The 24,114-nt window shown below is 36.6% G+C and overlaps 2 protein-coding genes across 2 annotated transcripts; both read left to right on the forward strand.

Annotated features, from left to right (window-relative positions):
- The first annotated feature begins 1,783 nt into the window (after window positions 1-1,783).
- stmn1b (stathmin 1b) lies at window positions 1,784-5,580 on the forward strand. Its single transcript, XM_059339179.1, has 5 exons — window positions 1,784-1,898; window positions 3,596-3,641; window positions 4,581-4,753; window positions 4,885-5,076; window positions 5,173-5,580. Exons 2-5 carry the CDS (start codon window positions 3,626-3,628, stop codon window positions 5,230-5,232), a joined length of 441 nt encoding a protein of 146 aa, XP_059195162.1. The 5' UTR covers window positions 1,784-1,898; window positions 3,596-3,625; the 3' UTR covers window positions 5,233-5,580.
- A 7,631-nt stretch (window positions 5,581-13,211) lies between these two features.
- Window positions 13,212-23,076, forward strand: paqr7b (progestin and adipoQ receptor family member VII, b). The gene is made up of 2 exons (XM_059339544.1): window positions 13,212-13,365; window positions 18,682-23,076. The coding sequence occupies exon 2, from the start codon at window positions 18,688-18,690 to the stop codon at window positions 19,744-19,746; it is 1,059 nt and encodes a 352-aa protein (XP_059195527.1). The 5' UTR covers window positions 13,212-13,365; window positions 18,682-18,687; the 3' UTR covers window positions 19,747-23,076.
- The last annotated feature ends 1,038 nt before the right edge of the window (window positions 23,077-24,114 follow it).

Consider the following 24,114-nt stretch of genomic DNA (forward strand, 5'->3'; position numbering starts at 1 on the left):
AAAGTCTCTATCTATTTTCAGCCACCAACTGTATGGACTTGAAAAATAGGTGTCGGTGGTGGAGTAAACATTCAAATGAGCCATGACCTGTTATTCCATAATGAACTAAAATATTTGATTTCATGGTATTGGATCCTCGAGACAGAGCAGCTGGGTGAGTAATGAGAGATAGAGAGAAGGAAGAATACACTGAAGAAGGAGAAGAAGAATTGCTGTGTGCTGTTGTATCCATTGTAATGTCATGCACACTAAAGTAAAGCAAAGCAAGAATGCATAAAATCTTACATATTTAGAATCAGAATCTGCATTATTGGCCAAAGTATGTGTGCAACATGCATAGAATTTGAATCAGATTTTACATTGCTATCAGGGGTAGTTAAATAGAAAGAAAGAAATGATTAAACTGAGCAATAAGTTGAAGAAAAGGTGCGCAAATAAATGATAAATATATATACAAATAGTGGCATAATAAGCAATGTATACAAATAGTGGATGGTTGGTCCAGCATTACACATTGTGATTACACTGTAAACTCCTTTTTTAACTTTAAAGAAGCATATGTCAGCTTATTTACATATTATTTATATTTACAGTAATAACTTACAGTAATAACTTTATTTATATAACAGACAAGCTGAGAAAGCCAATTGAAAGTGTCATTTATGTGTCTAGACCATTTTTAAAAGGTGAATTTTCTTTCTACAATGAAAACTATTACTATTTTTAATTTACATGCAAATAGACTGTTTTATAGTTGTATTTATTTATTATTTTTTCTGCTGTTTTTTGTGTATAAATAGTTAAAAAAAAAAAAAAAAGTACATTTTCAATAAAACCTGTGTCTTTTGTTTGTATTTTGGGTTCCTGGCAGCTTTATACTTTACTATAATTTGAAAAAATAGCCAAGTGTTTGTGGAAAGAAAAGAACCATGCATGTGATGTAAGGACAGACTGAAAGATGCTAAACACGGACAGAAATTAATGCATAGGAAGTTGACAAATTTGAACCAAAATCTCCAGGACTTCAGAGGTTTAACCCATAAGAACCCATGGTGACACCCATGTAACAAACACTTTAAATCTTCTAGATTAGGGGTCTCAAACTCAAAATGACCAAAATTACAAAAAAGAAAAAAAAAAAAAGACACAAAATGACTTAATTACTTAAAAAAGACACAAAAAAGACACAAAATTACAAAAAAAGACACAAATTGACCAAAAACCCGGGACTAAATTACTTTAAAAAGACACAAAATTACTTTAAAAAAAGACACAAAATGACAGAAAAAAACTAAAATGCTTAAAAAAAGACACAAAATTACTAAAAAAAATGACACAAAATTACCCAAAAAAAACCCATCATAAATGTGTTTTATGTGGTCCACTTGGTCTGTGATATATCCCCCATAATTTCCTTTATGGACAACTGGGTCTGGGTTCTTATGGGTTAAGGAAAACATGTTAACATGCAGCTCTGACACACAGTGTAAGAAGACCACTTCACTGTTCAATTTCCACTAATATTTGCCAGTCAGGTTCTTTTCAATGTAACATGCATATCTGTAATCACATGTCTGACTAATGTGGATGATTTAATTGGTTACATAACGTCAGGTAAACGCTGTCAGTCAGGTTTGTTTTGCTCTCACTGCCACGAGATCCTGCTGCCAGCTTTGTGTGACTCTTATTTTGGCTTGTAGTTCCTGGCGCGTTCAGTTTCAGCACCTCCTGTGATTGGTGGATTTGGACCAATCAGCGTGCAGAGCTCTTGTGACGGTTGGGGTCAGGAGGTTTTTGCGCGAAGGTGCAGATGTTGGCGGTCTGACTGAGAACACAGAAGAAGAGAAGAAGAAGAAGAAGAAGAAAGTCTGCAGCTTTTCAAGCGGAGGCACTTGACGGTGAGAACAATGCGCTTATGCAAATGTTTCCCCAGGCTTTCAGTCCACTCAAACAAAGAGTTGGTCGAGTTAAAGGTCAACTTTGAAACCTTTTGCAGCATTATAAAGTCAGTTCAGCATCACAGAAGTCAGTTAAGTCACGTTAGGTAGCGCGCTTTATTGTTATGGCGGTTCAGTAAACGCAACGTTACTGTAAAATACAAAAAAAAAGTAAATAATCCATTAAAACGCTGTATCGTGGGTATAAAATATTCCAACATTATAAACCGAATTAACTCACTTATACCAAGTCTGGCTAACTATATTTAACGTTATTGTTTTAACATTATTACATAATGTAATCCTGTAACGTTAATTTATACTTCTAGCTTGTTCTTCTTCTTGTTCTTCTTCTTCTTCTACTTCTTTTTTGGCTGAGTTAGCAACGTTTGTAGTCTTGCTTTTTATTATGATATTCAAGTCACGTTTTATTTTCTTTGTTTTTAGTGTGTGTTCACTGAGGTCCTGTACAGCATTTTTACTGCCCCTCCCCCCGCCATTTTTGCAACAACACATTGTGTAAATGCATGTGTGCACCCAGAACCACCACCCCTTACCCCACTCGTGATTACCCTTTCATAGTGTGACTATCACTTATTATATTGCATTTTTAGCTCAGGTGAGGTGGAGAACTTGTTCTGCATGTCAAGACATGTTATGTTGTAACTGTTAGATTTTGTGACGTTATAACAAACACTATAATGTTCAATTATATTAATTATACAGCACCTACTGCTGGGTATTTGTTATGCTGAGAAGATTACTTATTGCATCCATGCATCAGCAAATTAAACAACATAAGCATTCATTGAGGAATGAGGTTGTCCACTTCTAGTCTTTATATAACTAAAATAATGTGTGTTTTGATTCAATTAGGACCCAAACTTAAAAAAAACAACCTTTTTTTAAAGGCATGCTCGCATGCTTGACTGATTATCTATCAAAACTTGAGCTATCCTGCATTGCTGCTGCAAAAGCAGTGGTGGAAAGTAACTAAGTACATTTACTCAAGTACTGTACTTAAGTACAATTTTGAGGTACTTGTACTTTACTTGAGTGTTTCTATTTTCTGTAAATTTATACTTCTACTTCACTACATTTTGAGGCAAATATTGTACTTTTTACTCCACTACATTTAGCTGACAGCTTTAGTTACTTTTCAGGTCAAGATTCAACATAAAACATATGATCAATTTAAGGTGATTAGACTTTTTTTATTTTATCAAATCTTATAACAGTATATTAAGTATTTAAATGAGCCATATCTTTACAAAATTAAAACCCTGCTTACATAAAATCATCAATACAAATAATGTAATAAGATATTTAGAATATAAAAAACAATCTGAGTGGGTCCATTCGGCATAACAAGTACTTTTACTTTTGATACTTTAAGTACATTTTGATGCTGATACTTTTGTACTTTTACTTAGGTAAGTTTTGAATGCAGGACTTTTACTTGTAGTGGAGTAATTTCATAGTGTTTTATTAGTACTTTTACTTAAGTAAAGGATCTGAATACTTCTTCCACCACTGTGCAAAAGGCAGTATATTTTCATATGTGTATGTACACAGATGACCAAACTGAAATTAAAAATGTACCTACTTTGCAAATTAGACATGTTTTGCTTGCTAATATTTCTTTTCATATCTTACAGTGGTATCAAAGAGGCAACATTTCTGCTGACATGGCAAGCCTGGAAGGTAGGTGTAAGCTATGCAAATTGTTATGTAGATAAGTGGTCTGAGAAAAAACTATTTAGACATCAATTCCAATGTAAGTACTAAAACAGATAAATGTCACAATTTAACTGTTAAATCAGTTAAGCTTCTCACCAGAAAGTAGTGCAAATCAAAGTTTCTATGCCTTTAAAACATCTGAAACCGTGACTCAAACACATTATTTAACTCTATGCAAGTCACTGGAGTCCTTTGATGTGGTCGCTACAGTGAGTTTCAAAAGTGATCAGGAAAGCAGCGCAGAAACAATAAGTAAGGGGACAGTTCACTGCAAAATCAAAAATCGGATTTTGTTCTCTAACCTGTGTGTTATTTATCAATCTTTATTGTTTTGGTGTGAGCTGCAGAGTGTTGAAAATATCAGCTGTGGGGATGTCTGCCTTCTTTTATTTTCTTCTATAATATTCTTCTATATTAGAAGAAAGAAATAGTTCCTACATGGAACGTCTCACGACAAGGTCTGTGGATTTTCTTGAGTAACCGGGTCATAATATTTGGAAGGAGACATCGCTGTCAAGTTTCCAAAATAAAATAAAAATGTAGCAACTACAGGTAAGAGGAGAAACTTAGATTTTTGGGTGAACTGTTCCTTTAAAAACATCTTTGTTATTTCACATCTTGTTTTCATTTCCCCTTCATTGGAAAGACAAAATGCTGCCACACAGGGTTATTGTTCCCCTCTGACATATCTGAAAAGCAGTGACCCCTAAACAGGCAGTAAGAGGACGGTTCAGTCAGACAACAGGGAGGGCAGAGAAGTGCAGATATAGTTAATCAAAGGGTTCAATCAAAAGATCAATATATGTAATCACTTTACTGTCATTCAGCAAGTAAAAAGGATTAATATTGGTATGTGGCTAAACTTTTGTGTTGTGACCTTGACCTCTGACCTCATATTTGCAGACATCCAAGTGAGGGAGCTGAACAAGCGTGCTTCCGGTCACGCATTTGAGGTCATCCTGAGCCCCTCGACCCCAGATGCCAAGGGTGAATTTCCATTGTCCCCTCTTAGGAAAAAGGAAACATCACTGGATGAGATTAAGAAGAAACTGGAAGCTGCAGAAGAGAGACGCAAGGTAGTAACAAATCGCTAACAGATGTGAGGAAACTGCCACTTTGAATACCACTAGCTGAGCTGTAAAGACTAGCACATGGCATTAAGATTCAGTATTTATTAGAGATTTTCGTTTTTTGTAATTTCTTCTAGAGCCAACAGGCTGAAGTGCTGAAACAGTTGGCTGAGAAACGTGAGCACGAGAAGGAGGTCATCCAGAAGGCCATCGAAGAAGACTGCAAATTCAGCAAGATGGTGCAAGAGAAACTCAATCAAAAGATGGAGGCAAACAAAGAGAACCGCACTGCACAGATGGCAGCTCTCAATGAGAAGTTCAAGGAGAAGGTAAACTCCTAATTGCAAATCAACCTGTCTCTATGTTTAGTGCTGAAATAATAAAAACTACAGTGTTGTGATGCTTCTGCTTTCAAACACTTGCAGGACAAGAAGCTTGAAGAAGTCAGGAAGAACAAGGAGGCAATGAAAGAAGTGGAAAATTAATTTGTGTTTGATCTGGTAAACAGTTTTTACATTTCCAAAGATAAGCTTTATTTTTTTTTTAACTGACACTTCCGCTGTATTTTTTGTTGTGTTAGTTATGCTGTTGAATGAAAGTTGGTTACACAATGTTAGATTGGGCTTTGATATAGTCTGACCTTTTCTTCACTTGTAGATTTCCTATTGGCAGCTGATTAGACTAGTTTTTGTGGTACAAATTATATTTTTTCATTAAGAGGCATTACATGGTAATAAACTGCTCCCTATGCTATTAAAATGCAGCTTATAGAGTTCTGTGCTTTTGATAATACTGTACTGGGTTCAAGCATTAAAGTTTATATCCAAAATGTATTTTTTTCTATTGTGATTGTTTGAACACATGTTTTTTTTATGAACATTGAAATTTAAATGAAAAATTGACATAACTGGAATCAAAGAGGCTGATACAGTAGTCATGTGACATATAATGTGTAATACCATAACACTGCTGACATCTAGTGGCAGTCAGGTAATATTAGCTGTGTTATTGATGAAAGCAGAGGTCACAAGATTAAAGAAGGAGAGAAGAAGGAAAATGAGTTCCATAAAATTAATTTTTACATTAATCTTACTTTTCCTACTGCATCGTCTTAGCTCTTCAGGCATATATAAACCCTACAAATGAGACATTTGATTTAAGAATAAAAAAGTGAACTCAACTCAAAGCACATTTAGACCATAACCTATATTCAGTACAGGTGGGTATTTTTAAGTTTAGACATTTACCAGGTACACTACTGGTCAAAAGTTTTAGAACACACCAACTTTTCCAGAATTTAATTGAAAATGATGCAGTTTAATGTCTCAGTGTACTCTGAAATTAATGCACATTTGCAACATTTAAAATTATTGAGCATGATAGTGTTTTGAAAGTAAAAAAAAGATTCAAAATCACATTTTATGTTGGACTAAAGGACTAAAAAAGACACAAGATGACTAAAGTTAAGTTGTTAACCCATTTCTTGTTCCCTGAAAAAGGCCTACTTGTATAATTCTGAAATGTACATTATTTTTCAGTTTTGGTTAAGCTTACCTTTTTTTATTTACCTCTGGCAGTTCACCACTTACCTTTGTACCCTTTCAAGCTGTTCATTTGACTTGAACTGCTTGAATTTTTAATAAAAAACTGGAAAAATTGGGCTGTTCTAAAACTTTTGACCGGTAGTGTATGTGCTTGAAATTATCTCAGCTTGCTGACTTCCTGTTCTGTATTTATATAGATATGATCAGACGCAATACACAGAAACACCAATCTTTTTTTTGCATCACAGAGATTACACAACGTTTCCTTTACGCTAATTCACAACACAAGTAGCCTCTGAACATGATTTATATATATGAGATAGTTTGATTTATTGTGGATGTTTTGTTGTTTTGTAGGCAACTTTTCAAATGTAAGGCATTGCATGTTTGCCATAAACAGTTGAACTCAGCCTTAATTTGGAGCAAGACTTTAAGGAATCAGTGCATTATTTAGAAGATAATACAATATATTAATAATTATATGTACAGAATAGTCTATGTACAGGACAAGTAGTATCATAACTGATGTAACAAACAAAACATCTTGTGTTTCTTGTGAATTACTGAATAATTCTATCTCTAAAGAATGTAAAAATCTCAAAGTTATTTAAATAAAACAGAGGAAATATCACTTGATAGTTTACTGTTAAATGTATATGAAACCAATGATGATTGGTCACAAGTCAACAGTGTGTCAATTCACGGGGTTGGGCGCCCAAAAGGTTAAGAACCACTGTCATATCTTATGTTAATAATTACACACTAGATTACTTGTTTCTCAGTGTGAATCCATCAATCTATTGTTTTTACATGCTTATTCCTCTTGGACATGTTAATGGACAAAACTGTGGCTCTGTCATGTGTAAGCAGTGATATCATCATGCATAAGCAGCTACATGGGCCCAGTACTGACTGTTACAAGTCGGCACAGTAATTACATTGTCACATATTCTTGCAGAGAACATGGCTTTGGAGGCCCAGACAACATGGTGCCACAAACTCTTGACTTCTTCTTTTCTAGCCACCTAGCAACACTAATTTGTTGCATGTGTTAACTACATAAAATTATTAGTCTGTGGGGATTTAGAAGACATGACATTTTGCAAATTAAATACTGTATGAATATGGTATAACTACGAAGGCCACACTGCAAAAAAAGAAAAGTTGGGTGAACTCAAAATTTCAAGGCAACAAACTTCGATAAAATTTTAAGTTGGACAATTAAACTAAATATTTTGAGTTTTGTTTTTGAGTTTGCTCAACTCTGAATTCAGATTTTTGTCAACTCAACTGTACTAACTTATAATTTTACATTGTAATAACTTTTAATCCTTACTTCTGCTAACTTCTGCAATGTGCTGAATTGGCACGATTGTAACGCTGCTATGAAATGTCAGCTAATGTTGCGACCACAATTTTGAGTTAGCATTGATACGCTAATGGATACTCTTGTAGCTGTAACAAGCAGCGCCGCGGCAGTTAGCCGCTAGCATCAGTTAGCCGCTAGCATCAGTTAGTCGCTAGCATTAGTGAGCCGCTAGCATCAGTTAGCCGCTAGCTTTCGCTAATGACCGAATTTCACCGCTTTCCCGCATTTCACAACAAAGAAATAAGAGTTAGCAGAACTATTGTCCCTTGTTGTGAACCCCAACTTAAAGATATAAGTAACAACAACTCACACACTTGTTTTTGAGCAGACAACTGGCTTCCTTTGTTGTGCTAACTTACATTATTGCCCTAAATGTCAATAATTTATATTTCCAAGTTTTACCAACTTAAATCACTGTTTTAGGCCAAAAAATACAAGTTGGCTTTCTTGCAGGGCATGGACCAGTTATTTTCAGGTAACACCTGCCTGCCACATGAGCAGAAATGTTGTCTTTTGGGTGTGTTTACACTTGCTTGGATCTTGCACAGACTTGCAGTCAGTGTCTCGCCTGCCACACGATGAAAATGTCACTTAGTGCCAAGTGGCATCTGTTCAATGTTGAGAACAGAGCAGATGTGTGTGTGTGCTCAGCGGTTTCTCTAAATGCTCCTAAACCTGTTTGTTTAATTTCAATAACATGTTGGGTAAACTGGAAATCAGGAATGTTTTTTATTATGTGAAGAGACAAAATTACATTACATTGTATACTGTATTATAGTTGCTTTTAAGTGTGATTTAATTTGAAGATTTGGAGTGGTTAACCTCTAGAGATATTAAAGTTTTATACTGCATCATTGGAAATAAATTGATTATTGAACTATATATTTGTACATGGATAAACCTTTTTCTTTAACTTACATCAATAATAAAAGAAAAGAAAGTTTGGTAACACTTTATATTAAGGTCCTTGTAATAATTATTAATTAACAAGTAATAAGGCCCTTGTAAGTCCTTACAAGATGCTTATTAACATTATTGTGTGTTTATAAGCTTATATAAGTGTTAATAATGGCATTACAAACACCCATGACCCACCCATTGTGTCTTTGCCATGCCTTTATTAATCTTATTTTGTTTGCTTATTGATATTAAAATATACTTTATTGCTCATCTATTATAAGTTAACTATAAGTTAACTATGCTTTTTGCAACTACCAGATCTAAAGCGAGAAAAATGCCTTATTACTTGTTAATGAATGGTTATTAAGGACCTTATTATAAAGCGTTACCGAAAGTTCTTATGATGCTTAAATAGAAACTTTGCTTTTTTGAGAAATGATGCCTGAAATAGATACACTACTGGTCAAAAGTTTTAGAACACACCAACTTTTCCAGAATTTAATTGAAAATGATGCAGTTTAATGTCTCAGTGTACTCTGAAATTATTGCACATTTGCAACATTTAAAATTCTTTATTGAGCATGATAGTGTTTTGAAAGTTTAAAAAAAAATTCAAAATCACATTTTATGTTGGACTAAAGGACAAAAAAAAAGACACAAAATGACCAAAAAAAGACACAAAATGACAAAAAAAGACACCAAAAGACACAAAATGACTTAAAAAAGACACAAAATGACCAAAAAAGACACAAAATGACTTACAAAGACATGAAAAGAATTCAAAAATGGACAAAATAGCCCGAGACTTAAGACTCCATAGAGTTAAGTTGTTAACCCATTTCTTGTTCCCTGAAAAAGGCCTTCTTGTATAATTCTGAAATGTACATTATCTTTCAGTTTTGGTTAAGCTTACCTTTTTTTATTTACCTCTGGCAGTTCACCACTTACCTTTGTACCCTTTCAAGCTGTTCATTTGACTTGAACTGCTTGAATTTCAATAAAAAACTGGAAAAATTGGGGTGTTCTAAAACTTTTGACCGGTAGTGTACATTTTCATGTTTTGTGGCAATCAACATGCACTCACATTATAATATTGTTTGCAGAAGCATATCATGTATGAATCTACACATAGTTGGCTGTGTTTGGACTGAGTCTTAATCGCTATACACACAGTGCTTTACAATCCCGTCTTTGTCATGTGTGGGGAAGAAACTGCTGGACTTCTCAGCCCAGAAAGCTCCTTGTCTTCCTCCACCGACAACACGGGACAATGGCTGGCCGGGCTCCAGAACCCCTTGCTTAGCCTCGGCCTGTGCTGGAGTTGTGGAATCTTGCTCGTGATCATGAATTTCCATGGCTGCACTCATGCATTATCAGCATCAATTTTATCTGCTCTATATCAGCTATTCTCAACCTTGGGGTCGGGACCCCAATTGGGGTCGCGAGATGATTTCTGGGGGTCGCCAAATCATTTTGGAAGTCAGCTCTGTCTCCACTGTGTTAAAGTGTTCATGTGTTTATGTGTTTTTGGTCACTTAATGTCTTTTTTTGGTCATTTTGTGTTTTTTTTTTTTTTTGTCATTTTGTGTCTTTTTTTGGTCATTTTGTATCTTTTGGTCATTTTGTTTCTTTTTAGGTAATTTTGTGTCTTTTTAGATAATTTTGTGTCTTTTTTTTTTATCATTTTGTGTCTTTTTTTGGTCATTTTGTGGTCAATTTTTGTCTTTTTTATGTGTTAATGTGTTTTGGTCACTTAATGTCTTTTTTTTGTCATTTTTTTTCTTTTTAGGTCATTTTGTGTCTTTTTCTAATCATTTTGTGGTAAATTTGTGTCTTTTTTGGTCATTTTGTTTCCTTTTTTGGTCATTTTTTGTCTTTTCTGGTCATTTTGTGTATTTTTGGGTCATTTTGTGTCTTTTTTTTGGTCATTTTGTGGTCAATTTTTGTCTTTTTTGGTCATTATGTGTTAATGTGTTTTTGGTCACTTAATGTCTTTTATTGGTCATTTTTTTTTCTTTTTAGGTCATTTTGTGTCTTTTTTTTATCATTTTGTGGTAAATTTGTGTCTTTTTTGGTCATTTTGTTTCCATTATTGGTCATTTTTTGTCTTTTCTGATCATTTTGTGTATTTTTTGGTCATTTTGTTTCCTTTTTTTGGGTGATCCGAACTGTGCATGTGAGATTCTGTTCAGTGAGTGGGGGTCGTGGACAACATGCATGTTAAATTGGGGGTCGCGACTCAAAAAGGTTGAGAACTACTGCTCTATATCATAATGTGAATCATGCTCTGAAACTTCTGTTGACATAGGTCACAGCTCATCCTAGAGGAGATAAATACCAGGGAGCAGAAATCATATTCAGTGTTATGTTAGACACACATTGATCCATCTCTGTTGGAAATATAGACTGCAGGACGGTTTGAATCAGGAAACAATGCAGATCTTTCAGAAACACTGAGTCTAACAAAGGCAACTCTGTCACTGAACGCCACACAAGGGAAGGCACTGGCCATAAACTGATTTAACCACACACAAGTGAAGCAAGCCTGTTTTGACAACCAAATGAGATCCAGTCCGGTCATCACAGTCATTTGGATGTCAGTTTAGAAGCCAAAACACTGACAGAAAAATCTCATCCAGATTCAGAACATACATTATGTAATATTCCACCCTTGAGGACTGTCTTACCTTAATGAGAGTATTTAAACTTTAAATGTATTAAAAGTCACTGTCCAATTAATAATCTACAGTCTTTACATCCAAGTTAGTGCCAAGGTTTATGCTAATTTACACTTCTACTCCAATACATCTCAGAGAGACAAATTATATTTATGCTCCACTACTTTTATTTGACATTTATATTTAGGCCTATTAGTTATTTTATAATAAAATGTGCAATATGCTTATATGATATGATGCAGTTTTACTAATCTACACAGTGCTGTACAGAGTATCTACAATTATTAGTGATAAAAACAGAAAATATGATATTATATAATGTCAAACTTTTTTTTAAAAAATACTTTATTGCAAGGCTTCTTACGTTCACAAACATAATCAGTCATTTCGTTTTCTTTACAATATTGTACCTTGCATTTTTCCCCCTTTTTTTTCAAGGTATATATTCACAAAGTAAATAACAAAACATAGGGTAAACAGACAAACATATATACAAGGCAAACTGGTATTCCCCAAATGAGGATCTCCAAGAAAAGGAATAAACAACAAACTAACGACACAAAAAACAAACAAAAAAAAAAACTAAGATATATTAAAATAGACTAATGAGAAAATAAGGGGTGGTGCATGTATGCGTGTTCATGAATCTGTGTGTGTGTGAATGTGAGTGTTAGTGTTGGGGAGGGGACCATTTAGTTCATCTCCTTAATTTGATTAAATATTTCCACTGTTTTTACAAGCCTTTCTTTACAGTATGACTTATTCCAAATATGTATTTGTTCCCTATTTCTAAAAGTTAAACTCGTGATCGCCGTTATTCATTGTTATTACGGCTACTAAAGGGCGGCAGATGACAGTCTACAACGTAAATATGAGTTGTCTTTTGCTGCCTGTACAAACAACCTCTGAGTCAAGACCTGTCTGCACTTAATCAAGTTTTATTTACCACGAGGACATCCAATGGGCACTTTTCCATCATTTTTTACAAACATGGGGGCACCAAGGGGGACGGTCACGTCCCCTGAGTCCACCACCATTGATGAGTAGCCTACCATTTTGAATTCAGGCCTTTACTTCTTATGGAGTAATTTGCTATTTCTACTTTTTTCGTCTTCTAGTAGTTTACTTCTTCCACCAACAGATGGTCCATAATAATAATAATAATAATACCTGTATACCCATAAGAAAAAGCAGTATATAAAGCAAATGTATGTGTGAATATTGTAGAGAAATAAGGCAATAAGACATTAAAATATATATCATAGTGACCCATCATGAGTTAAAAATAAGGCTATTATCACTATAGTACAGGGATGGGCAACTGGAGGCCTGGGGGCCGCATAAAGCCCGCACCCTCACTTGAAGTGGCCCTCAGTACAACTACATGCATTTGAGCATGAAATCTTAAAAGTGCAGTGTAAAAATGCACAATATTACTTGCATTGCAACATTGCAATTAATGTTGGTTTGCTGTTCTTGCACTGAAAATAAAAGAAATCACAGTAAGTGGTTATTTTTTATTTGTTTCAAACCTTTTGTATTCCTATTTATACTGTTAAACATGCATTTGAGCTTGAAATATGTTAAGTTACTGCACTGTAAACATGTTTAAAATTGCAGTTTCATCACATCCGGTTAAGTGCACGGTCCTATATGTGGCCCTGTGGTAGTGTTGATGAAAAATTGTGGCCCCCTGCAGCAATTAAGTTGCCCATCCCTAATATAGCATGACTACTAACACAAAGGTGTTGTATAAATGTGAGGTCAACTATGAGACAACTTTATCAGGCAGAAATGCCTCAGTGAGGTGCCATACATTCATCTGGCAGTGGAAGAATTCCAGTAGAGAGTGGGCGGGCTGCTCGGCCAGGCGGCAGCTCTCATTGGTCAACACGATGTGCGCGGCGGCGGGAAAGAGCAGCTTCGCGTCTTCTGATTGGCTGGAACAGCCGCCCGTCAAACTAGCTGCATCCTCCCAGCAGCTGCGCGGTGAGAGCCGCCAGGCGCTGCTCCCGTCACGGTCACCATCTCTCCGTTCACCCTTTCAAACAATGTTATCTATAATATTCTCCAAACCATTCATCGACTGCTAAACTCAAGGCTTTGGATTGATTCTACCATCTACAGGTACGTTTATTTTATTCGTGGGATTCATTTAATTTCGAACATCCGCGTATTTTTTTTTTTTTTTCCGGTAAAACGTTAAAGTGACATAGCGTGAAATACGCTCAGATGCGCCTCAAACGCCACTCAGTTTTCATGAACGTGCAGCGGCATTTTTCTTAATTCATCACCAAACGGCACGCAGCACAGGTGCACGCGGGGAAGCTGGAGCAAGCCTCGAGGCTCGGAGGAAGGGTGGATGCAAATTTATTTCAAACGCTGGATCTCACATTTAAAATGTGGTCCACCAGGTGCAGATTTTGCATGTGGGAATTCACTGCAACAGGCCCATATAGGCCTGGGTTTAATGTATACAATTTGAGCCAACCTGCCTTCTTGTAATCGAGCATTTTTTCTTTACCTATAAATATTTGAAAGGATTGCAACCCTTGCTGGAAACGCAGGGTGTGGACGTCGGATGGGGTTATGTTACGTAAGCTCTTCCCATTCATCACTCCACGCCTTTCCTCCTGAACCTCCGGCCTGTGTTCATCCCACACAGCCTGCTCTCTGAGAGGCTGCTGTCTCTGCTCTCAACAAAATGCACGAACACAGAAAGATCTGGCACATCATGCCAATGATATGTACTGATTTTTAACCCTGGGCCCTGTATATGTGGAGGACGCCCTTTTGGATTAAAGAGACAGGCAAAAAAAGATAAGATAAAATCAGTGCATATGCATAGTTCAGATTACTAAATGTTATTTTTATTTTTTTAATGCAGCCAACAGAAGATCTATGATTGTTGCAGCACATTATAGGGACTGTAAGTCATATTTTCGCCATTTATTTGCTCTAGGATGAGTACAAGAACTAGTTTAGCTGGATTTGTTAAACACATAATGTGGTAATATTATAGGGATATTCAAGATGGAAACTTTTCATGAGAATGAAATGTATGGGGAATTTACAGGCAAATAACAGGAATAAAGAGAAACCAGCCAAAGGCATTACGTTATAAACTGTGCTGCTTTAGGCTACTACCTGCTGGTTAACTAAAATATAATACAACATATTAGATCAACCTGGTCTCACAGGAATCCGTGGAATAGCCACGGAATCACTCAAATTTCCGTGAAACTGACACGGATTTCGCTACAATGCAAGTTAATGACAGTCATATCCCGTGGCTATTCCAACATACAAAGTGATAATGTACATTCACTGAGTGAATATTTAGAAAATAAAACATATATTTCTCGCTACAAATGTGATCAAAATCCATTTTTATGCAGAAACTAAGTCAAAATATGGATTTTTTTCAGTAAAAAACTGTCCGCCATGTTTTTTGTTCTGACCGCCGGGACCTTGAAAGTCACGTGACTTGGAACAAACCAATAGGAACAAATATTAACTTGCATTGTAGTGAAATCCGTGTCAGTTTCATGGAAATTTGAATGATTCCGTGGCTATTCCAAGGATTTTGAGTTAAGCAAATCCGTGGCTATTTCACGGATTCCTGTGAGACCAGGTTCTATTAGATATATTCACTCCAGTAGGCAAATACAACCAAAACCTCTATTCAAACATGAAGTCCTTTGGTGGCAGTAGTGTGATTTGTGCATGCAGAGACTTGTTATTTTACCTGACACCCATTTAATGAGATCCTGGCAAATGGCCTCATCATGTGATGGAAGAATGCTGAATGCAGTGCAGTTACAATTAAATTAAGTAGGCAAAACCTCAAGACATAGTTTAGCATTTTTTTGTGTATGTCCCAAATAAATTCACTATGAAATGGTAAGATTTTGATATCAAATTATGCAAAATTCCCCAAAGTTTAGTGCTTAACTTTACCTTTAAATTAAAAAAAATCTGACCTTTTTTCAACCCTATTTAAACTCTACTCAAGCAATGTGTTTAAGTTAAATAAAAAATGGATTGTTTTCTTATTAAACAGGTCGACAGGTCTGAATAATTTTCAAGGGCTATGATAATTTTGCAACTGTTGGCTTTGAAAGCCAAATTTAGGCCTTTTATCATCTGTCTTCTTTAATATTAGGCTGTCTAAATGTGGATTAGCCAAAAACTGACTTCTGAAGTTTTTTTTTTTTTGATACCCCACCATTGTCTTAAAACTATTCTCAAATCCTGCTAACACCTCCTCGACATACATGCTGTAGGACAGCTATTCTCAACCTTGGGGTCGGGACCCCAATTGGGGTCGCGAGATGATTTCTGGGGGTCGCCAAATCATTTTGGAAGTCAGCTCTGTCTCCACTGTGTTAAAGTGTTCATGTGTTAATGTGTTTTTGGTAATTTAATGTCTTTTTTTGGTCATTTTGTGTTTTTTGGTCTTTTTGTGTTTTTTTTGGTCATTTTGTGTCTTTTTTTTTTGGTCATTTTGTGTCTTTTTTTTGGTCATTTTGTGTCTTTTTTTGGTCATTTTGTGTCTTTTTTTTTGGTCATTTTGTGTCTTTTCTGGTCATTGTGTGGCTTTTTTGGTCATTTTGTGTATTTTCTGGTCGGTTTGTGTCTTTTTTTTGGTCATTTTGTGTCTTTTTTGGTCATTTTGGGTTTTTTTTTTGATAATTTTGTGGTCAATTTGTGTCTTTTGGTCATTTTGTTTCCTTTTTTGGTCATTTTATTTATTTTTTTAGTCATATTGTGTCTTTTTTTTAGTCATTTTGTTTCTTTTTAGGTCATTTTGTGTCTTTTTTATAATTTTGTGGTCAATTTGTGTCTTTTTTGGTCATTTTGTTTCTTTTTTGGGTGATCCGAACTGTGCATGTGAGATTCTGTTCAGTGAGCGGGGGTCGCGGACAACATGCATGTTAAATTGGGGGTCGCGACTCAAAAAGGTTGAGAACTACTGCTGTAGGAAACATTTACTGGGAGTAAATTCCCATTTGCAACCACAAATACTGAGAATTGACAAAGAAGCTCTCAATGGCAGAATTTATGACTATAAGGGCAGCTAAGGTCAGAGTTTTATTGCACCTGAGGTCCTCTGGTGTGTGACAGTCCTTCAGAATGATGCATGGTGTCGTGCAGCAGATTAAAGGCTCGGGACATTCAGAGACACCAATCACATGGTCGGCCAAACCAACCGCCAGCCAGCACGAATTTCAGAGGAATCCATGATGTATGATTGATCATAAAAACATCAGAGTGTTTCACTTATTCAAATGAAAACACTTAAAGCTGCACTAATCAATATTTTTGGTATTAACAACTGGCCAAAATGTGAATCACGGGGTCGCTGTCGGTGTCCAACACGCAGGATTATCGATGCAGTTAATCTCTGTGGAGCCTTTGAGTCTCTGGCTTATTGTTTTGGTTTTCTGGTCCATAACTCCACTCTCATCAACCTTGATTCCAGTCGCAGCAGGCAGCCACTTTCAGAAATAAACAGCTGTTCACTTCCTGTCCAGCACCAGTCGGTTCACGGACACAGTTAACAACTAGCATGAAAAAAACTAGCCTTTTCCGCTATAGGAACCTTCCCCAGGGACCAGGAACCTCTAGAGGAAATCATTGCATTTCCACTTAACTTAGACCAGGGTCTATATTATATCTTATGCTTTAAGGCAGGGGTCCCCAAACTACGGCCCGCGGGCCACTTCCGGCCCGCCAAAGCAATTGGAGTGGCCCACTTAAATATCCCAAACAATCCCTCTAAACATGGCCTGTTTTTTTTTTTAAATTGCATTTATTATATACAGTACAGGCCAAAAGTTTGGACACACACCTTCTCATTCAATGCGTTTTTCTTTATTTTCATGACTATTTACATTGTAGATTCTCACTGAAGGCATCAAAACTATGAATGAACACATACGGAATTATGTACTTAACAAAAAAAGTGTGAAATAACTGAAAACATGTCTTGTATTTTAGATTCCTCAAAGTAACCACCCTTTGCTTACTAGAATATAAGACATGTTTTCAGTTATTTCACCCTTTTTATTAAGTACATAATTCCACATGTGTTCATTAATAGTTTTGATGAATTTACAATGTAAATAGTCATGAAAATAAAGGAAAAACATTGAATGAGAAGGTGTGTGTCCAAACTTTTGGCCTGTACTGTATTTATTTATAAAATATCCACATGTAATGATTAAGGTAGGCATTCTATTTAAAACTGACCTCAGTTGTGAATTATTTACAGTAGTAGCTAATTTTCACCCCCTCACACAATGGTATATTCTGATCTACGTGATGCCAAGCCGTAAGCGTCAAATTTTGGCAGGCAAGGCAAGCTAACGGAAGAGAGTCGGTCAACAAAATGTGGAAACGGAAAATAGATTCTGAATGCAGAATCTATTTTCAGAGTTAGGTTTGTCAGATGGCCAGAAATACTATTTCTGATGACTGTTAATATTGCTCTGTGGCTGCTCAATGTGGTAACTGTTAGCCATATAAATATGTAGTGAGGTGCTGATCGATGGAGGTGAAGTAAATGCAGGAAAAAAAGTTTTGCACACACACTTTCTTCATATGCATTTCCTGTTTATCTAAATTATGTTTCAGCCCTCAGGTCTTTTTCAGCATCAGGATTAAGAAGTGTTGATCTTGCAGACAGCCTGGGGGCTGACATGTCATCACAACCCTAAACCAGTCATTGTTGTTTTTCAGCTTGTCCCACCAAAATAAAAATCAGTTATTGCAGCTTTAAGGAAAGTGTTAATAAAAATCTCATCTATCTTTTATTTGTCAATAAACTAAAGATTATTGCTGTGATCTGATAACCTTTTGATCACTATGATTATTTTCAATTTCGATTAAGCTGCAGATCATTTTCTAGATGAATTGATTAAGCCAAGATGTCTTTAAATACCCACCTCAAAACCCACCTTTTCAAAATAGCTTACAATACCTGAACTCATAATCTCTCATCTCTGTTTAGTTGTTTTCTTCTGTATTTTGTGTTTGTGTGTGTCTAATTTCCTGTCATGTTAAGCGACTTTGAGTACTTTTAAAAGCGCTATATAAATTGAATGTATTATTATTATTATTATTATTATTATTATATCTTGTCTTGTGACTCCAAAACCCAAAGATATTCACTTTAATGTGATATAAAACAAATAATAGCAGACCCTCTCCCTATTGGAGAGGCTGAAAACATCATGTTCAAACATCACCACACAATCTTTGACATTTTTTCTTGCTAATTGACTTTGTTGATTCATTTTTTCTGTCCATTGACGAAACAAACGGTAGCAGTGTTGACTGAACACATACTGCAGCTGACAATAACTCAAAGCCAGACAAATATTGACTAACTGACTTTCCGCTCCTTCTCCCCGCCCTCCCCTCTGGCCCCCCCCTCAGTTTGCCATGGCGACGGTGGTGATGGAGCAGATCGGTCGCCTGTTTATCAACGCGCAGCAGCTGCGTCAGATCCCTCAGCTGCTGGAGTCGGCCTTCCCCACGCTGCCTTGCACCGTGAAGCTGTCCGACGTTCCCCGCGTGTTCCGCGAGCGCCACATCCACTCCGGCTACCGGCAGACGGACCAGAGCTGGCGCTACTACTTCCTCACGCTCTTCCAAAGGCACAACGAGACCCTCAACGTGTGGACCCACCTGCTGGCCGCCCTCATCATCCTGGTGAAGTGGCAGGAGATCTCGGAGACGGTGGACTTTTTGCGAGACCCTCACGCTCAGCCGCTGTTCATCGTGCTCCTGGCGGCCTTCACCTACCTCTCCTTCAGCGCGCTCGCTCACCTCCTCTCCGCCAAATCTGAGCTTTCCTACTACAGCTTCTACTTCCTCGACTACGTGGGCGTGGCGGTTTACCAGTACGGCAGCGCCCTGGCGCACTACTACTACGCCATAGAGAAAGAGTGGCACACTAAAGTGCAAGGGCTCTTTTTACCCGCCGCGGCGTTCCTGGCCTGGCTCACCTGCTTCGGATGCTGCTACGGCAAATACGCGAGCCCCGAGCTGCCGAAATGGGCCATCAAGCTGTGCCAGGTGGTGCCCTCGGCCTTGGCTTACTGTTTAGACATAAGCCCTGTGGTCCACCGCATCTACAGCTGCTACCGGGAGGGCTGCGACGACCCAGTTGTGACGTACCATTTCTACCACGTGGTCTTTTTCCTCATCAGCGCCTATTTCTTTTGCTGCCCCCACCCGGAGAGCTTCTTCCCAGGGAAGTGTGACTTCATCGGGCAGGGCCACCAGATCTTTCACATATTCGTGGTGGTGTGCACCCTGATGCAGATCGAAGCGCTGAAAACAGACTTCACAGAGCGCCGTCCCTTCTACGAGCGTCTCCACGGCGACCTGGCGCACGACGCCGTGGCGCTCTTCATCTTCACCGCCTGCTGCAGCGCCCTCACGGCTTTTTATGTGCGCAATCGTGTCCGTTCCTCCCTGCAGGAGAAGACGGAGTAGGAAAGATGAAATTGAGAAAGAAAAAAAAAGTTAACTTATTTTACTCTGTAGTGGGGGTGTCATTTTTCACCCAAAACGTTATTTGATTTTAACGTTTTAATCGATTGATTTAAACTTTCTCTTTCACCGTTGAAGGCTAAACCATCTATTGCAGGGGTGTCAAACTCAAATACACAATGGGCCAAAATTTAAAACTTGAATAAAACCGCGGGCCAACATTGAACAAATAAACCTTTTAATATATACCAAACATGTTTTGCTTTAACATTAAATATGGAACCAGCAACGCTTATAAACATACAATATATAACTAAATAGTGCAGACATGCAAAATCAAATTTCAAATAAAAAACACATCAATGTCATTAATTTACAATAATAATATAATAATTTGGTATTGCCTCGCGGGCCAAATAAAATTACACTGCGGGCCAAATTTGGCCCGCGGGCCGGAGTTTGACACCCCTGATCTATTGAGTCTTGATTCATCATCTGACAACCATCATTTACATTTCCGTTAACGCTTTCTATGACACGTATGTCTATAATGCATTACAAACATACTTATAATACATCATAAGCAGCTTATAACACTTAATAATGATGGTTTTTAAGAAGGGCTGGGCGATCAATAAGTCATATCCCAATATATTTAGGCTGTATATCGATATAAGATATATATCCCGATTTTTTTTTTTTAATCGCAAATGTTCAGCCAAAGTCAAAGCCAAATATGACAAGTAGTTTTATTCAAAACGTTTATTTAAGTGAGCATAAATACTGTATAACAGGAGTTCCTTTAAAAAAAATCAAAGCTCCATAAAGTGCGCATTTAAATAAAAACATTTCTTAAATAAAAATAGCCTATGAAATAAAATAGGCCAATCTTTTTCTGAAATAAATATATTTATATGAGAAAAGAGAACCAAATATGGCAAACCCTAGTAAGGGCAGCATTTTTATATATAAAGAAATACATTTTTTTAACCATATTGTATATGCAATATGGTCTAATTCCATATCATATTAAAAAAAATCAATATTTTTTTTATATCGATATATATCGCCCAGCCCTAGTTATAGGCTTATTACACCATAGTATAAATAATTTTATAATGACTTATATGGTGAAGGATTATAATGCTTTATAACTGCTGGTCACTTACAGACATTTTTCTGAAAGCCTTTGTTATAAAACATATATTATATTGGCATTATAATCACTGTTTTAATGCATTATCATGTTCTAAGGGTAATTCTAACCCTAATAATGCTCTAAAGTCTGTTTATAATGCTTCATAATGTGATATTATTATTGTTATAATGCATTATAAATATATCTGAGCTTATAATTTCTATTATATATTGCTATAAGCAGATTATAATGCATTAAAAGTATGTTTATAATGTAATATAGACATGGGTCTCATTGAAAGTTTTACCACATTTTCAAATTATTCTTTTCAAAGATAAGCTACACAGTGTTATTTTGCCATATTAATTGTTTTTTGTATGAACCTAACTAATCACACATCCTCTTTTGGATTTTCATAATTAAAATTTTGTTTTTTTTAATTTATAATTGAAATTGTGACACCCCTACTCTGCAGTGACCATTTATTAAAATACTTAAAATGTTTTTGTCAATGAAGGTTATCAGTTTGTGATAGTGACTTATTTCTTCTCTGTGTGATCTGCCAAACTACAGAAAGCTAAAAAAAAAAAAAAAAAGAAGTGATTAAGGGTGTGTTTTTGTGACTTACAATGAAGAAAAGGGAATCTTACCGTTTGTTTGTAGTATTTAAACACTGCAAAGACTTCTCAGTCTGTTTTTAGTCTAACAGAATGTGGTTTTACTTCACTTCCGGACACAAATTCACATTTTCTGTCAAGGTGAGCAGAAAACTAGTTTCTTAATTAAGATGCCTTTTACCAAATTATATTTCATAAAGAATCTGACTGACTGACTCAAATTGTAGCATTTCAAATCATGCGAGCATTTTTTTTTTTTTTTTTTACAATTTACAGTCCCATAACACTTTGTATATTTCAGTCACATACCAATTCCAATCCAATATAAATTGCTGGTCCTAATATTCATAATTTCTTTTGATTCTGCTCCTCTCTTTCGGGATCAAAGCAGGGATTAGTTTTTTTTTTAATTTATCAAGGCGCTGACACTGTGCCACACTAATGTCTGAACATATTCTGGGAAAGTCAAGAACCCAATTTGAAAACCAAATATTGTACCTCTTATTAAAAAGACAAGATTTTCTTTCTTTTGGGTGATAACATTCTGTTGAAAATGAGGCTGGCACTCAGTATTGGTTAAGAGATGGATGGAAGATAACTGATGTCTCTTTGTTGTTGTGACAATGTTTAATCTTTTTTATTCAAAGGGCTGGAACTTCAGCTTTTGCCTTTTCACATTTTCCCATGATGTCAAAGCTTTTGCGCTCATTGTTTTCGTTGTCGGTTGATCAGATTTGAGTCACAAAAGCCGCGTCTGACTGTTGTTCTGCTTTTGGTATGTTTTCTTTTTGTATGATGAATATGTACGTGCCTCTATGCATGTCTTTTGGTATATACTGTGGATATATTAAGTGTGTGAATGTCTATGAAAGCTTAGCCTTGCACTTCTTTCCTACCCTGTAAATAAGCTGTATTTCTCTCCCAAAGTCATTTGCGCCTCATTTTCTCTCCACCTAATAGCATTCAGACCTGAATGCATCTTCTCTCTGGTGAAATTCAGCGCATTCCTGTTTTGATGCATCTGTTTTGTGTTCAGTGTCCTGCTGCCTATCAGACTTTAAATGCTTATGAATTCATCATTTCACTGTTCCACACAAGAGTCCCAATCCCCATTTTTCCCCTCTCTTAGTTTGATGACTTCCATTATAGAAAATATCCGGCAGACACTGCTCACTGATAATGTTGCTTAGATTTTTTACCTCATGAAATCTTTTAAATGTCAGAAATGATCAATATTCATTATAGCACTCTGTTCATGATGGTGTTTAATGTGCCAATGAATCTGTTATTGCTTCAGTGATGGTACTACTGAGAGAATTCAGAGACAGACTGTCAGATTTAAATGATGTCTTGACCTGACTGCGAACACGTTGCCGGGCAGAATAAACCTTCTAACTGTTCACTTTGGCATTACTGACCTGGTCTCATCATGCACTGCCTGAAATCAACACTGTATATACTGTAGCTGACAACACTGGCTATGTTTACATGCATGGAGGTATCTGCTGTGAATCTGGTTATTCCGGTTTTGTGTTGAATCTTGGAAGTGTCATAACTCCAAGTAACCTGGAGGAGCAAGTAGTCCGGCGGTTTAGGACCAGATTTGGGAAGAAAGGGGACACGTCGGACAAAAGCACCACATTTTTTCCACATTCTCTCTATCACTATAGGTTTCAATTTTTGGTAGGAGCCAATTCATCAAGATTGCAGATCGGAGATGGCAGCCATATAAAATCTATGAGAACCAGTATATCTTCTAAGCCACTTAGAAGGTCAATCTTGGTGTCAAAATATACATTTTCTGGGTCAAGGAATCATTTAAAGCTACTGAGAATATCACTAGATGATCAAATAGATATGTTCATTTTGGCCATGTATTTACATAATTATTAGATTCCAAACATTTTCAGCTCAGGATTCTCTGCTGCAGCACTTGAAGCGAGTTGCCTACCAGTCTGGGTGAAAATGAATACATCTATTTGATCAAATAATCATCTAGTGGTATTCTCAACAGCTTTAAATGATTCCTGGACCCAGAAAATGTAGATTTTGACACCAAGATTGACCTTCTGAGTGGCTTGGAAGATGTATTGGTTCTCATAGACTTTATATGGGTGCCATCTCGGATCGGCCATCTTGATGAAGTGGCTCCTACCAAAAATTGAAACCTATGGTGATAGAGAGCACATGGAAAAAATGTAGTGCTTTTGTCCAGCGTGTCCCCTTTATTTAGCTAAGCCGCCTGACTAAAGGGGCTGATTTGTTTTTTATTCCGTTTAATGCTTCATTTTGAACGTTTTTGTCACAGGCTGATGATATCCAATTGGCAAATGAAGCCTGTCACACAAGTTTATTGTCCTGACTGGCGAAAGAAGCAAAAATATTCCTACTGGGATTGTAATTTCTTTCCCATGTGTTGGAGGTAACCTGGATTTGTTTAATCAGGAAGCGAGCAGCTGGAAAGTGACAAGTGATTTTTTTGCTAAACAGATTGTTTGTGCAACATGGATAGTCTGTCACAGATGATCTGAGCTGCATGCCAATTAAACCTCACGGAGATATAAACTGGAATATGGCCAGCACTCTTCACTGGATAAGTGAATTTGTGTGTAAACG

The sequence above is a fragment of the Centropristis striata genome, chromosome 8, assembly GCF_030273125.1.
Source record: "Centropristis striata isolate RG_2023a ecotype Rhode Island chromosome 8, C.striata_1.0, whole genome shotgun sequence".
Classification (NCBI taxonomy): domain Eukaryota; kingdom Metazoa; phylum Chordata; class Actinopteri; order Perciformes; family Serranidae; genus Centropristis; species Centropristis striata.

Coding starts and splice junctions, on each gene's coding strand:
- stmn1b (XM_059339179.1), top strand. Junction 4,754..4,884: donor CTGCAGAAGAGAGACGCAAG/GTAGTAACAAAT, acceptor AATTTCTTCTAG/AGCCAACAGGCTGAAGTGCT. Junction 5,077..5,172: donor ATGAGAAGTTCAAGGAGAAG/GTAAACTCCTAA, acceptor AAACACTTGCAG/GACAAGAAGCTTGAAGAAGT.
- paqr7b (XM_059339544.1), top strand. CDS start 18,688: ATGGCGACGGTGGTGATGGAGCAGATCGGTCGCCTGTTTATCAACGCG.